The 16,215-nt window shown below is 36.8% G+C and overlaps 1 protein-coding gene across 3 annotated transcripts in view; it reads left to right on the top strand.

Annotated features, from left to right (window-relative positions):
• ZFC3H1 (zinc finger C3H1-type containing) overlaps positions 1–15,907 on the top strand; it is a 40,676-nt gene extending 24,769 nt beyond the window's left edge. For all 3 annotated transcript variants that reach the window (XM_065669036.1, XM_065669046.1, XM_065669027.1), the window contains exons 19-35: positions 145–246; positions 599–715; positions 1,478–1,661; positions 3,261–3,447; positions 3,914–4,105; positions 6,009–6,246; positions 7,391–7,496; positions 7,576–7,774; positions 8,224–8,318; positions 9,265–9,375; positions 9,723–9,827; positions 9,921–10,086; positions 10,843–10,943; positions 12,159–12,260; positions 12,853–12,892; positions 14,873–14,935; positions 15,061–15,907. In XM_065669036.1, coding sequence (XP_065525108.1) covers positions 145–246; positions 599–715; positions 1,478–1,661; positions 3,261–3,447; positions 3,914–4,105; positions 6,009–6,246; positions 7,391–7,496; positions 7,576–7,774; positions 8,224–8,318; positions 9,265–9,375; positions 9,723–9,827; positions 9,921–10,086; positions 10,843–10,943; positions 12,159–12,260; positions 12,853–12,892; positions 14,873–14,935; positions 15,061–15,198 — 2,246 coding nt within the window. In that variant the 3' untranslated portion in view covers positions 15,199–15,907. The remainder of the gene's footprint in view (positions 1–144; positions 247–598; positions 716–1,477; positions 1,662–3,260; positions 3,448–3,913; positions 4,106–6,008; positions 6,247–7,390; positions 7,497–7,575; positions 7,775–8,223; positions 8,319–9,264; positions 9,376–9,722; positions 9,828–9,920; positions 10,087–10,842; positions 10,944–12,158; positions 12,261–12,852; positions 12,893–14,872; positions 14,936–15,060) is intronic.
• Positions 15,908–16,215: the final 308 nt, after the last annotated feature.

The raw sequence follows: 16,215 nt of genomic DNA, 5'->3' as shown, positions 1-16,215 counted from the left end.
TTGTTCTCATATGTTGAAATGCCATACCTATTGAAGCAGTTAAATGTCATGAATTCAACATAGTTTGTGCTAAATTGCTGTTAAGTTACAGTGTATCCATTTTCATTTATGTCTCTACCTAAGATACAAATATTCTTGTTTCAGAAAAATATGTTGAAAAACTTTTTGGTGTAAACAGAGACCGTATGTCAGTGGATCAGATGGCTGTTCTTCTGGCCAGCAACATCAATGAGAGTAAAAATCATGGTAAGTACTTTGGTAGATTAAATACAATCTAAACTTTTGAATCCTGTAAGTACCTTAATGATTTTATGAACCAAGAATATTTTTTTTGTTGCTGCTTAGTTTATATATCTGAGTATTATAAATTCTGCTGATGGTAAATTAAAGGCAGCAGAGCTTGTTTTAAGGCAATAGAGTTTTGGAGTCCAGTTTGGAAAAAATGACATATGTACTTGAGCGCAATTGATTTTAAATAAGTAGTGTTGACTTAGTGTGTTGCACCCACAGTATGTTTTATTTAAAATCTTTTTATTAGCAAAGATGTTTTAAGCTTGAATACAGAAAAGTAAACCAGCTTCTTCTACTTCGTTTATAGTACCTCCATTTACAACATGGAAGGATAAAAGGAAATGGAGACCCAGGTATTGGAGAAAACCTTTGGCAGACAGTAGCAGTGGTGATGAGGAACAGTTCACTGGACCTACTAAATACGGTAATCTGGATGTGTGGCACCTCTTAAAAAAAGAGCACTGGGAGATACCTATTCACATATCTACCAGCTTCTTCTCAACACCTGATTTTTCAAGTGGGTCTTAAAGAAGACCAATGCTTTTTATAGTTCTCCACTTCCTGTTTCGTGCATGCAAACTTTAGTTAGTATAAATCTTTGGGAAAAGTTTGATCTGAATTTGTGGTGTTTAAGGAAAAAATATCTGGTATAATGTGTGACTGGGTGTTAAGTCAGAATTTTTACTTAACTGTTCTTTAAAGGACCACAAGGAACTATTTGGATGCTTCAGCTTTGCCTATATGCCATTAGGATTTTTTTTATTATTTTTATTTTTTCTCCCAGAACTACAAGTAAAAGTTTATGTGTCCAGTATCTCAAGTTTGTACAGAGTCAGTATTTGGTGCTTAGGTCAGGAGTTTAAAAAAGCTACTGTTAAGCAGCATTTGAGACTTAGAAGCTTGCTGCAGCATTGGTAACCAGCCAGTGTTTCACATGTGACTCATGCAAGCGGCCTTTTTACCACTAAGCATTCTTGTGTTTGTGTTTGAAATAAAACCAGCTTTCTACAGACTGTGCAGTTCTAAGTTTTAAAGGATGTTGAAATAACCATATTTTTCTCTGATCTCTGTAAGTGACTGTACTGGAAATACATAAATGCCACCCCTTGTGTGAATTGTAATCTTACAGGTCACTTCTATTTTGAAAAGAAATATTTAGAAAAATACTGCTTTTTATTATCTGCAGCCCAGCCCACAGAAAATAAAAAACAAGTTCCAGATCTTGATACTGTGGTGACTCCAGATGATGTCCGGTATTTTACAAGTGAGACTGATGAGATTTCCAACCTGGAGGCAAGTGTCCAAGAAAAGCCCAGTGATGTACAGCTTTGGATTAAGCTTGCATACAAATACTTGAATCAAAATGAGGGGTAAGTCTGCTACATTTTGGATTTGATTTTGTACTTTCATGCTGCTATGATTGTTTCCTTTCAGTTCTTAAAGAGCTTTCTTCAACAATGCCACAAATAATGTATTACTTAAAAGTGGATTAAAAAAATAGATTAAACTTCCTACTGTATGTAGTGTAGCATGTGAGTAATAAGTTACACTGATGCTTTATCTTTAAGTAGGTTCTGATTCAGATTGGAAGTTGATGGAAAGTAGTGTGGGAGAAATAAAAGTTTGTGTTTGAATAGTGCCCAATCTAATGTGTTCCCAAGATTACAGTGGAATGTTGTACTTCCAGTGATAAAGTAGTGGGCTAATAAACTCAAATCAGTTTCTCCTTGACAGAGTGAGTTGTTGGAAGAATGCTTGAGATGAATTTAATCAGAAAGCTTTCTTTTATGAACAGTTCTGCTATATGGTTTTATCCCTCTGGAAATGTCCCAGTTGAGCAGTCAGTTTCATATTTTATGACTTTTTTCACTTTTGGATTTCCAAGTTTCTTCAGTCTCCGTTCCTTTAAATTATTCCCTAGGATACCATGTTTTTATTGGCAAGCAGATCATTTCAGTAGGAATTTTGTCATGATGGTTTCATTCTAGAGATGAACTTTGATTTTAATTCTGTGGTACTAACTTAAGCAGCTGCAGCAGGGGGTAAGGGAATGGAGAGGGTCAGCTCTTTTTTTAAAAGCCCTGTGCAAACTGTGGATATTGGAAGATGTAGGAAAATGCCAGTTTAGCTGTATCAACAGCTGTCTGAACAGTAGAAGGGATAGAACTGGAAAGGCCAGTACTTAAAATACTACTAGCAAGTGGCACAGTGAGAAGAGTGCACTTTCTAGGTGTAAGTGTACTTGGAAAAAGACCAAGAAAAGAAGAGAACCTGAATGGAGACTAGTGCATCCTTCTTTTAAAACAGCTACGTCCCCTATTCCCCACCTCTCCTTCCCAGTACTCTGAAGAAATGGAGTTGTTCAGTAGGTGGCAGTGGTGATAGAGGGGGTTGGGAAGTCAGTTATTTTGAGTTAATATTTTATTGCCTAGTTGGTATCATCTCGTAATAGATCTCTCAAAGTGAAATCTCGTTTTATAATGGTTTAAGGGCAGCAAAAACCTGCATGACATGCATAGAAACAGGAATAAAGTCTTATATTTGACTGTAGAAAGTAAACTAAATACATAACAAAAATATTCCAACTTACTATACCAAGCCTTTGAAATTTCTACTAAAGTTTTCAAGTCTGTATGATGTAAATGCCTTTATATGATTGTAGCTTGAGACTTCTGCTTACAGATGAATCTTACTCATTTTCAATTAAATTAGACTTTTATTTGAATTGGCACTCTTCCTTAGAAGGTTATTATTTTTCCATGCATTATAACTGCACCTAATAATAATCTTTGAAGAATGAAAACTTGATGAAACTTGAAAACTTTCATAGTAAAGGACAGCACATGCTAAAAAAACCCACCCCAAACTGTTGGACACTTCCATTCTAATGATAGACATCCATTTTCATATTTGATACTGTGTAAGTTGTCATGCTAACATAGTCGATATGGGGGTTTTAATTTTTACAGCTCATCGTCGGAGTGTTTAGATTCTGCTTTAAATGTTTTGGCTCGAGCCCTTGAGAACAACAAAGAAAATGCTGAAATTTGGTGTCATTACCTTAAACTCTTCTCAAAAAGAGGAACCAAGGAGGAGGTACAGGAAATGTGTGAAACAGCAGTGGGATATGCTCCCTCTTACCAACTCTGGTGGACAGTAAGTGAAGGAAAAAATATGTATGTGAAATGTTCATTAAGTGTGCATTTTTTTTTTACTGCTGAAAACCAGTACATATGACAGGGGAATTATGAAAGGAAGAACACTGTAGCATTTTGAAAACTCAAAAGTTGCTAAAAAAAAAAAATTGAGCAATTCAAAGTTCCGTTTGCAGGATGCTTGTAGAAATTATCACTTTTCCTCAGGTAATAAGTTATTTTAAATCAAGATGTGGCAGTTCTTATTGTTCTTGTTAGTTAAAAAATCTGCAAGCTTAAATATTTGATCATTGATATTTAAACAATATTTTTTGAGGTTTAATGTGAAAATTTGCTGTGAAGGAGGGAAATACGGTTCATAAGGTGGTGAAGGACATCATCCAAAGTTTGTGATTCGTGTGATCTTAAACTTTACCAAAGAAGCTTTACTAGTATTCTCATTATTAATATGAACTAATTCTCTCTAGTTTTTGAGTTTGGAAAATTCGTTTGATGGAAAAGACTACGTGTGTGGGAGGATGCTACGGTTCCTCATGGAAGTGCCAGGGGGAGCAGAAAATCGAAATCTTGTGTCCTTTCAGCTACTGGAGACTCTCTTGTACAGGGTTCACTTAAGCCTATTTACGGGAAGACATCAGAATGCTCTTGCTCTGCTGCAGGTAACTTCCAAGTTCCCACCCCAGTAACTGTCTTCACACTTTTAACTTGATAATGCCAGTGACTGTGATAGTGTCAGCTTCAGAAGGAACTATTCCTTCCTTTATTTGCTGAAGGAATTCTCCTAGAGACTTATTTAGTGAGAGATTATGCCATTCCAAAATTTGGATATATCTTTGGGTTTTTTGTTACCTGTTTTGCTTTGCTTTGTAGCTAATAGTCTAGACCATTATGTTATGAAATAATTCCCAGGGAATTGCTTTACTGTTTGATTTCTGGTAAAGTGTAGAAGTGCCTGTGACTAATGTTTTGCCTCAAGTACTCAAATATTTACTGCTACAGAGATTACCATACCAGTAGTTCTTGGGAAAGAGCATAGTATGCTGCTACCTAAAAGCATTGCCCAGCTCAGTCATGGAGTTATCTCGGGCTTTTATTGTGACCATAGACAGAATTTAGGTCACTGTTACTGTTCTGTAGACAAAGTGGTGGATGAAGGTGAGAAACGGAGTGCTGACATAAGCCCCTGCTAAAAGTGGGAGCTGCTGTAGCATCAGTTGCAAGTGGATTCATTCCTACCAGCAGATGGCATGTGTGGCTTGCTACACCTCGAAAGGTTCTCAGTTCTGTGGTTTAAGGCTGTAATGCTTTTGGTTTTTTCATAGCTGTAGTTTAAATAGGGAAGTGTAATGCTGTGTTGACTTTCTCCAAAAGTTATTCTGAATGCAGCAGTACTTAAAATTGTAACTGAATGTTTGACTGAATGAACAAAAAAAGCAGAAAACACTCAGTTTGTGTCAAACTCACATGGAAATCCAGCATAAATGGGAGAATAACATGTTGGCTTTTCTTACCATTCCCCAAAGCATTATCCAAAAAACCAAATATTTTTTTATATTTATTTGAAATGTGTAGTTGAATGTCTTGGGGGAATATTATTTAACCATATTTAAGAAAAGGTAATTTCTGAGTAAATGCTGCTTCAGAGTAAGTAGCAATGTGCCTCTGAAAACTTGAAAGCAAATTCCTGAAGTAACTATTTGGCAGGCTGAATGAGTGAAATAGTTTAAAAGTTCAGTTTTCGCCTATTGCAGGACGAGTGTCCTGCTGAATTTGTATTTGCCTGCACTTTCATTCCTGTGAAAGTGCATTCTTTGATCATACTGCATTTATCCAGAAAAATGTTGACACATTACTAGCCATGCGGTTCTGTTCTGTTTTAGGAGCAGTTGTGTTTAGACTTTTGTCTGATTGCATGCTGTAATGATTTTTATGTGGGATCTGCCTGCTTAACTAGGCTATTCTAGTTTTGCCTGTGGCTGGTAGGAAAATTTTAAGTAGTATCCTTGTCAGTAGTGTTTCCAATAACAGTATGTCTAAAGTGTGCTTTCAGTAGATTTGAATAGCTGTAGCTTAGTGGCTGAATAACTAGAACTTAACCCCAACAACAACAAAAATAAAGCCAAAAACCAAAACCCAAGAAAAAAACCAGAACCCAACAAACAAAAAAACCCTCCACAAAATGCAGTAGGATATAGCAAGGTCAATACAACTTGTAGATGTATTCTCTAGAGCTAATTAATTCTATGCAAGTGGAAGCAATTGTCCAAGAATTAAGCAGAGCATGTGTTGGGAGATGCATGTTTTCAAAGTCTGCCTCTGTTAATTTTTCCAAATAAGTCTTTTACAGTTTTTCTGAACCCCTTATTAGAAATTATGCATGTGATTTGAACACAGTCACACATCCACATAAGCCAAATATTGTGATCGATGTAAAGCATTCCTGTCTTTTCCATGGAAAAGATTTGAGAATGTTAGAACTTAATCTTCCTGTTTCCTTTTCTTATTCTTAGATCTTAAAAGTTTTATGGCTGAAATATAATTTATTTCTTTTAACCTTTACAGAATGCTTTAAAATCAGCAAATGAAAAGATAATATCAGAACATCTTACTGTAAGTGACCGTTGCTTGGCTTGGCTGGCTTACATACATGTAACTGAATTTGGCATTCTTCCAGTCAAGTTCTATGATCCATCTAATGTCAGTCCTTCAAGGATCATGCAAAAAGAGCCTTTTTTAATACCATGGGAAACAGTTCAAGATGTGAAAACTGATCCTGATACACTGTTAGCTATGTTTGAAGGTAAGATTAAGGAGGTAAACTACTTAATGCATTACTCACTTGTAAATCAAGAAATATTATCCAACTTTATTTCAAGGCTGTGCAGTATTGCTCATGACTGTGTTAAACCATTGGGATATTAATCCAGTGGACAATTGATCAGAGTAGTAAGGAAAGTCCGTGTTTTTGAGTGAGAAGTGAGTTGGACTCACATGCAAAGCACACACACTTTTTCTGAGTATTTCACCTATGGGCCAAAGCCATAGCATTTCTTCTTAACTATGGTATTCTGGCAAGACAAAGACTAGTGGCTTATGACTGTCGGACTTGGAGCATTTTCTTGGGCTTATGCAAGCATTAAGCTCAGGTTCTGTTGTTCTTCTCGTACCTTCCCTCCCCTCAGTGGGATATCTTTATTGGAAAGTTACTTTTCCTGGAAAATTAGTGTGTTCCCTTAAAAGAGACAGCAATGAATGTGTCTTCACTCAAAGTTTAAGTAAACTGAATAATTTTTTTTTTGAGGTGTGAAATAAAAATACCAGAAGAAATTGAATTCTTGACTTGTGGTGCTGCCAAAAGTAGACTTTATAATAGCATTTATAAATGTCAGTACTTAATGTGTTAGCCAGCAGCAGTATTGAATTGCCTCAGAGAATATATCTGTGCTACAGGTGGTAATGAAGTGTGGAAGTACTCAAGGATCAATTGAGTAGCCCAGCTGTGGAAGAGAAGGCAGTCTAGCCATGAGCAGAGTGTTCATTGTTGGATAACTTATGCTGAGAAGAAAAATAATACCCTATAGCAGCTTTCTTTAACTCAGTAACTTTCAGCAGCAGTGCCGGAAATCCTGGAATGAAGTTTTAAATATGGGGATACACTGCTATCTCTAATGTGGCTTTAACATTTTGCTGGTAGGATGTTTTCTGCTTTTTAAATGAGCAAGGGATAAAACTTCTGAAAGACTTTTGTCTTTGTACTGTGGTGACAGGTGTTAAGAAAGCTTTTTTCCAAAGATGGTAATCTTCCTGTGTTTTAAGCATTTTCAAAAGCAGCACTCTTACAAGTATCTTTCTACACTTACGAGACCTTTTCTTATGTGAAGGCTTCAAATAACTTTGACATTTGTTTGTGGTCTAACACTTGATTTTACACATTTGTTTTGAAGATGCGGTCAAAGCATGTACTGATGAAAGCATCAAGGCTGATGAAAGAATACCTATCTGCTTTCCTCTCTACAGAAACATGCTAGCTTTGCTGAAACTTCTGGAAAGGTAAATTGTTTCAAGACTTTTTTTAATTGGAGAATGCAACTGTGCTGTTTTAAGAACTTACCTTTACTTTTCTTTAAAGGTGGGAGTCTGCTGCACAACTTTGTAGATCTTTATTGGAGATCTGCCCTAACAACTGTCAGCTCTTGGGGAGTTTGGCCACCTTGTATTTGCAGATGGAGCAGAGTGACAATGCCTACAACGTGTGGGTTGGAGCTTTTGAGAGGAATCCTCAGAATGCAGAAATCTTTTATCAGTTGTGTAAATTCCTTGTTTCACAGGTAATGCTAAACTCCAAAACTCATTTTGTTGATCTGTTGGCTTTATAAAGTTTGGGCTTTTGATTACTCCTCACAATACTTTTGTAATGTCTAGTATTCCTTTATAAAGATGGGAAAAAAGGAGTCGATAAACTTAGTGACATGATTAAAGATAGTAAAAGGAATTACATGAAGCAATAAAGTTATAGCTCAGATTGTTGTAATTTGTGTTTAATATGCTTATTGAGAATAACTTATACTCACCGTAAACCCTGTAACACGTTTTGAGCTTTTTTCTGCTACCTGCTGACTCACCCAGTTAGGACTTGATTCCTGAGAGAATGAAGACTATGGAGCATTGCAGAGATAGACCCAGCACTTGTTTGTTTATTGTGCTTAAATTGTTCTAGTCATTTTCAGGTTGATGTCTGATTTTTATTTTTCTTTTTAAAAATAAAACCCCAAAACAGGAAAGGTCAAGCAGTGTTCTTCCACTGTTGCAAGATTTTCTGGAAGCTTTCGTTGACAATGCATGCCAACAGCATGGTCCCATGGATCTCTTAAGGTACACTTAGAATGTTTTTCGTATTTAAGTTTCAGTAATATTGGCATTGTCTTGAAAAACAATACTGTCTTGCTGTTCTAAATATCTCTATTTTCAGCTTGTCATGTTTTGCTAAAACTTCAGTGAATTATGATTTGGTAGTTTATAAGGTTTATACTTGTTGTTTGTGTATATACACTAAACTGTAAAACCACAAGCATTTAAAGATGAAACAGCCAGCAAGTCGAAAGTCTGGATTTGGGCAATGAAAATCATTCATGTATGTCAAAATTGTTTGTTTTGCTTTGGGAGGTTTGTTCCCCCTCCCCAAGCTAGGAGCCTAAAATTGCGTACCTAAAATACTAGATTTAGAGACTTGCAAAAGTCCTCAATCCAGAGGTCCAGCATGTTATTAATCAGTAGATTATTATTGCTGCAAAGATACAGGTTTATATCTGGCCTGCTGATTTTCCACTTGAATTTTAGCACGTAGTTGTGAGACTTCCTGAAGTTTTGAGATATGCAAGTTCCCTATAGTCTGCCTCTGAAGGCATTCAAAGGAAGACTTTCTGTGCGAAAACTTACGCAGATTAGGCTTTGAAGTGTTTCTGTCTCCAAGTCAGGTGCTAGATTTTATTCGTGCTTACATTTGTTTGCATTAAACTTGGTAGTGGGAATGCAGTTTAGCTGACTGTGTGTAGATGATTGTACCTTACTTGATGTATTGTATGTGAAGAGAGGGAAGTGTGAGATACAAACTGACATTTAATTTTGTACATAATGAGGGAGTGCGTACTTCCTGTATTTCTGTATAAATTGTATCTGGATACAGCTAAGTAAAATATAGGAAAAGTTCATCTTTTTTAATATGTCCCATGAACTGGATCTAGGAACTAAATGTTGCATCCACATAGGACTCTTCATGTAGAGAAATATTCTCATTTAATACTAATCTTTTCTTTCTTAGATATCTCTTGAATTTTCCAATGCCAATTGAATTTACATCACCTGTCTATAAAGAAGAGCTTACAGATGATGTTGTGAACCAGCAAATCCCGTATTTATGGCAGATCTACTGGTGAGACTTTCTGGAGTATTTCTGAGAAACAGCTGTTGGGTTTGAGTAAATTTCATTTTCAAAAGTGGAACATTCATTATTTGCATAAGGGTATATCACTTTGGGTTCTTTCAATAAATGATCTGCCAGTCCTTAAGAGAATCTACCTGCCTGCTGCACATGAGACAATTTCATGGAGCTGTAAATTGCACATTAACTTAAATTCTCCACTTGAGAAATCTTCCAGGAACACTTCCCTATGGGAACAGTAATAGGGTTTTCATCTCACATGATCATTTTGCATCTTAATATATTAGAACATGCATCGCTCATGACGTACAACGCTTTTTAACTTTTAATATAAACAGTTTGTGCCAGTCTCTTCACGCGAGTTTTGGTGAAGCACTGGATGCGTATGAAGCAGCTCTGGGGGCAGTGATGCAGCAGGAAACTGTTCAGAACATCTGGCTGGAGTAAGTTCTTAATGAAGGAAAGTAAAACAGTCTTAAAGCTATTAAGTGAAGGCTACCAGAACCATCTTTTATTCTTCTTTTTTTTTCTTCCAGTTACCTTGTTTTTGTTAATAGCAAAGTTGTTGGATCCAACAACCAAGTTCAAGAATTCAAGCTTTTTACTGACCTAGTGAACAGATGTCTGGTTACAGTCCCCACACGATACCCAATTCCTTTTAGTACTGCTGATTATTGGACCAATTATGAGTTTCATAATAAGGTAAAAATGTGTCTGTGGACAGCTTTAATTAAACAGACTGATGACCTTTTAACAGGTACCTCTAATTTACTTGTTCAAATACAGCACTAGTAGTATATGAACACTGAGAGCTAGGAATCGGTAGAGAAATAAATGAGTACCTGAGGAGAGTAGTGTTCTGAGAAAAAGGGTATCTAGCAGTGACCTTTTGAATAAAGGGTGTGTAAGGCAAAAAAACTTCATTATGGCATGTTTTAATATTGTGAATACAGCTGTTAATGACAAACTGTTCTTTCCTAGAGAATAGGGAGAACGTGTAAGGGAGGGAAGAGATGGTTGAGCACGAGGTGTCTGCACAGCTGTAACACTGGCAGATGGAAGCAGTATTTAAGCTGTCAGTTTTGATCATAGAAATTACAGTGGTTGAGAAACAGAAGAGAAAAAAGTCAAAGTAGGTTGAGTACTTGAACAGAATAAAACTTGCAAAAGTTATGGGTCCTGTTTTGCTAACATCCAGTGCATTTCTCTTTGTTCACAAAATGCAGGCTGGAAGGGCTATAAAATATGTGGTGTTAGCAACTTGACATTAACTTTTTATTACACAAAATGATTTCTGTACCCTTGAGGGATAAGGTTTGTAGATTATAAGGTTGGTAGGTGGTAGCCTCCTTTAGTCATAATGTTCATAGGTTTTTGGTCATAGCTTTTCATTCCGCTTTTCTAAGCAAGATCAGACAGCTATAAAGTGGATTAATATTCATAATTCAAATTCTACAGGTAATTCTTTTTTATTTGAGCTGCATTCCAAAATCTGAACATTCCAAAACCTTGGAACGGTTCTGTTCTACCATGCCTGCTAATCCTGGACTTGCACTGAGGTATGTAAAAAATATCTGTAATCAAGACATGAAGCTGGTTAACATAACTACTGTTTTTTGTGCAAGACATGCATGACTTGCTTTCTACTACAAAAGCTAAACACTTCCTCTCTTATTACATGTTGCTTGAGGCGTAGTGTGTCTTCTGACATCATCTTAGTCTTTCTTGTATTTGACAGGGTTCTGTTCTATTTACAGAAAGATTATAATTATACAGGAATTAGTTCTGCATTGCACATGAGTACAAGTGGTCAAAAATTCAAGTGTGTAGAGAAATGTCAGATATCTATTAAAATCTTGCTGGTGTTTAATGAAAAGTATAGGTGCAGCATAGAACAAATAAAACTGGATACACCAGTGAATAACAGTGCTACTACCTTAGTTCTTAACTTGACATTTATTTAGCAAAGGTAAACCATTCTTAGTTTTCAAAAAAATCTTGGGGGGAAACAAACCTGATTCATGTATTGAGTATCACACCAGTTCTGACTTGAGCAGGATTTCAACATGTAGTCTTTCAGGATTAGCGAGTCCATGATTTACTGTATTCTGCACTGAGCTCATGAGTGCTTGATGAATGATTTTGAAAAGTCCCCAGACACTTACTGTTTGTCATCAGCGGTGACCCAAAAGAATTCAAAGCAAGACTTGAAATAAGTATGTGTGGCTGGGGGCATGGGGAGAGTATGATGTGCCTGCTTTTGGCACATAAAGTTGAATGGCTGCATTTTAAACCGAGTTTTTCGGTATTTTAAACCGAGTTTTTCGGTTTTTTAAACCGAGTTATGATTCTGTCTAGATGGAACTTGCAGCTTCCTTAGAAAGTGTTGATACTACCTGAAATGGGTGAGCAGAACTGACTGAAGAGTATTTGCTAGCCACATGACTCTCAAAAACTGTTTAATCTCCTTTCAAATGTACACTTACCTTGTGCATACTAGAAATTGATCTTGTAATGTGCCAACTTGGCATTTTCTCTCTGATTTCACGCTTCTTGGTTATTCTCTGATAGTGTATCAGCTTTTTTGGTTTTTTGTTGTTCTGAGAGCGTGTTCAGTCAATGCTGTATATGGTGGCTTGGGTTTATTTTCCTGTTTGCAACTCTTAGCTCAGATTAGGTGTAATATATTTTGTGTAATGTGTTTGTATCTTTGGATTGCTTTTCTGTTCCCAGTGATTAGAGCAGTGTTCCTTTCTCATGAATGCCTTTTACAGAATGCTTCTGCAATACTGGGAGGAGAGCAATGTTCAAATTCTGAAACTGCAAGCCAAGATGTTTACATATAATATCCCAACATGCCTGGCCATCTGGAAAATGTAATGCAACAGTCATACATCTGTTTTCATAGATATTGCTTTTGTTTATAAGGTTTACATCACAAAGGTAAATCTGAAATGCCCTTCCAATTGGGCTTGTATTGGAAGTCTCTCATTAGCTTATTATTTAAACAGTAACTGTTTGTTACAACAGACAGAGGTACTGTCACCTCTTTAAAATGAGGAATGGAGTCTCCCTCTTGGGGACACTTATGTGAGTGGATATTATGCAGATAAATATGAATGATGTATTTACAAGTTGCATTTTTAATTCAATTATTGACTTCTGTCTCCCCCTCTCTACCCCCCCCCCCCTTTATCACAATAGCAGTAATCTCCATTGTCCAGTGATGCTGAACTGATGTTTTTCTTCAGTGTTTGTTCATAATGTGGGAACCACTGAAATTTCTTGCTCATGTAAGGTTGTTTTTAAAAAAAATGGCTATTTTTATCTTTTCACCGTAGATTAACATCATTGGAAGTTAGTTTCTTCTCAAGGAATTTTTAGCTCCATTCCACAGTCAGTGTTCTGCCACTAATGGTGTTTAAAATGATTCAAGAATAAATATTTTCATATATTTCTTTTCCTCAGAGCCATTGCTGCGGAATGCTTTCTAATGGGACAAAGAGAAGTAAGTCAACACAGCTTACTAAAATGAGTACTTACAAAATTCTGTAAATTTTCTCATACCTTGGCTTTGTGTAAAGCAATGGTCAGCTCTTAAACCCAAGGTTTCTGGATAGTTTAAGTACTCTTATGTACAAACAGCGAAGCATTTGCCTCAAGTGTGGGAAATACCTTTGGCAATCAAGGTAGAATTGTAGAATTATGTCAGGAGTACTTGTGCAACCTTGTGCTGGACTTACGCTGGAAGATGCTAATGGCTACTTTCACAAGTAGTTCAAAGGGTGGTCTGCTAAGCCAGTGTATGTAAAGAGTCTGAGTAGTTCTAGTCCCACCAAAGATACCAGTTTTTTCTCTCAAAGAATAACAAGTTTACTCATTTGTACTTTGGGAAGGGAAATATTTTCATCACTCTTTATACAAGAGGTTTGTTGCACAGCAAGTGAGTCACTTTTCAGACAGAGTGGATCTTCCAGGTATTGTTGCTATCACCTTCAAAATACTCTTTTGCTTGTGGAAAATGTGCTTGGTGGGGGGTCATGAGGCCCTGGGTTTGTGACCCACCACTTGGTGGTGGCGCTTGAGCTACTTCTCTGCTGTATCTGGTTTTGTCATCCATGTAGCAGCTGATTCCCAGCATCCTTTGCTTTTGAAATAGTATTGAAGCTTTAACTGATCCATAATGGGTAGCATGGCTATTGTTAGATTCATATATAAAATATTTTCTTTCCTTTTTTACTGTCCTCTAAAAGGACAGTTTTAAAAAGAGCATCCTCCAAGCAGACAGTTACTTGGTTTGTAAGATCACATAGTTCACAATCAGGAGATATCAAAGGCATGGTTGCCTACACAACCTTAATTCTGTCTCAGTGGTGTTGGTTTGGTGTAATCTGTAATTAGTCACAGATCCCTGCTTCAGTCATTGTATTAGATGGACTTCATTTTAAGGCACTACCTTTTAGTCACCAGTGGGGCTGATGACTTAAAAGATCTCTGCTTTGTTTGATTAGAAAGTTAGAAAAATGTATTGCAAATGAATCAAGTGGATGAAAGCATATGTAAAACACTTTAGCTGGATTACACCCAGAAGAAATCCTGAGCTTTTCTTCTGCAGCTACCTGACTGTATGGTGTGGACTTACATCATTTAAGTAGGTGCACACAGAAAAGTTGGGGTTTTGGGGTAAGGGGGCCAAGCCTTAGTTTGGGGTGTTAGTGAGCACTGACAATTTTTTTTTATACAAATCAGTGACTGTTTCAGTTAGCAGTTTCCAGTAAACAGGTAGGATATTGAGTTGTGATTTAGATTCTTGATTTCCTGTTCCTGGAGAACCCTTTATTTATTCTCTTCAGGGGTCATGTAAAGGTTTGCTAAAATGATTATAAAAATGAGTATTAGTATTTAAAACACCAACAGACAACCTCCTCTAATGACTCTGATTCAGGTTGGTACTTCAGGTATCAGTAGTTGGAGACTTGAGTAAGTTCTTGCATTAAATATTTTGGTCCTCTGTTTCCACCCATAAAACAGTAAAACCATTTTTTATTTTTAGAGAGTTGCGAAGAAGCACACGGACTGTGAAAGCGTAGCTAGATAGATGCTGAAGGAAAAGCCTGTGAAACAGTTATTTTCATTGCAGGATTGGCATGGTATGCAGTAAGCAAGACCTTGAGAACTACCTATTGAGTGGTGAAAGAGAAATAGTAAGCTGCTTCATTCCCTGAGTGTGTTCCATCCTGTGCAATGAATGAGGCAAGAATCTTGTGGAGAAAACTAGTGTGTCCTCATGCAATTAATCATGTGCATACAAGGGTCAGAATTAAGGTCGGACATAAACTTGCCTTTGTTTCTAGTAGCAATTTAACACTTTTAAAAGCTGTGTTTTTAAAAAGGTTTCAACGTTGTTTGCAGGAGATTTTTGTGCTTCAAATCATTCATTTTGAGTCCATGAAACTGCTGACTTTCCATAATTGTTTTTATTTTACAGGTCCATCATTTATATCAGAGAGCCCTTCAGAAGTTACCTCTATGTGCAACACTGTGGAAAGATGTAATGTTTTCTCCTTATGATTCAGTTTGAGGTTTCATATAAATTTTCTGCATATCCCATATCCATAGATGTGGTGATGCTCAAGCTCTGGCTAAATCTTATATCTGCTTCCCCATCTCTTACAGCAACTCTTGTTTGAAGCGTCAGAAGGAGGTAAAACTGATAACCTGAGAAAACTAGTTTCCAAGTGCCAAGAGGTTGGAGTCAGCCTAGATGAGCTTTTAAATTTAAACACTTGCAGAACAGAAAGCAAGAATCACTGAACACTGTGTACGGTCAGCCATAAGTCCTATTAAATGCCAAAATCAGTTGAATGATTCTCCAGGCTGATCCAGGCCTAAGATCTGTGTTAAGGCAGATGAGTATTGCTGAGCATATCAAGTCTCCAGTCTGCTTTCCTTGAACCTGGAAGCAATTAACGTGACCCTCCTCTGGAACAATGAACTCCCTGTCTGGCCTTGCTTCTGGGCCCTGCCAGATTCTCATAACGTCATCTACGTAAGTATAGTTACTCAAAATGACAGACATTATTTTTTATGTTTTTATTTTCTCTCTTTTTTTGTTTTGCTGTTCCTGATTCACTTGACACTCTCACTGATGCCTGAGAGATCCGTGTTTGGGATTAATTTACTTGGCTGTGTTTACAGTAAAAAGCAAGTAGTCCATCGTGGGGTTTTTGCTTTTTTTAAAACCTTTTTTGAGACTTTTTCATTACAGGATTTAAAACAAAAGCAGCCGCTCTTAAGGAAAGTGTAACTGCCGTGGCCACAAGTATGCTTCTTGCACTTGAAGGCTCTAAGACGGTTGCTTACTGCCCTTTTCTGCATTGGACTCACGGCAGAGACTATTAGACTTGAAGATTAAAGAAACTATTGCAAATGCCAGTGCATCAGAACCTAAGAGTGGTCAATTATGTGCAATTTTTTGTAAAGAAATTTTAATTTATAATAAAGTTTAACAGTTTAAAGAAAACTAATATTGATCTGTCTTATTGGTACTACCCTGTAGATTTACAGAGAGGTTTTACAGAGAGGTTTTCAATACAGGCTGACATTTTAATACATCTGTCTTTTGTTATTTTGAGGTTGAGCTACCTATTGTGGATGTAGAATAACTACATCTCAGTAGGTGTCTTTCTTCTCTTGCCTCAGGCACACACCTGTTTGTCCCACAACTCTTCCTGTCAGTAATACCACTTCAGTAACGGAAAGTAGTTTACTTTTTGTCCTTTTCACCTTTAATGAAATGAGATGTGGTTTATGAAGTCACTGCATGCACAT

The sequence above is a fragment of the Lathamus discolor genome, chromosome 1 (genome assembly GCF_037157495.1).
Source record: "Lathamus discolor isolate bLatDis1 chromosome 1, bLatDis1.hap1, whole genome shotgun sequence".
NCBI classification, from domain to species: Eukaryota; Metazoa; Chordata; class Aves; order Psittaciformes; family Psittacidae; genus Lathamus; species Lathamus discolor.
The sequence above is the reverse complement of the archived record's forward strand: the minus strand, read 5'-3'. Positions and strand labels throughout refer to the sequence as shown.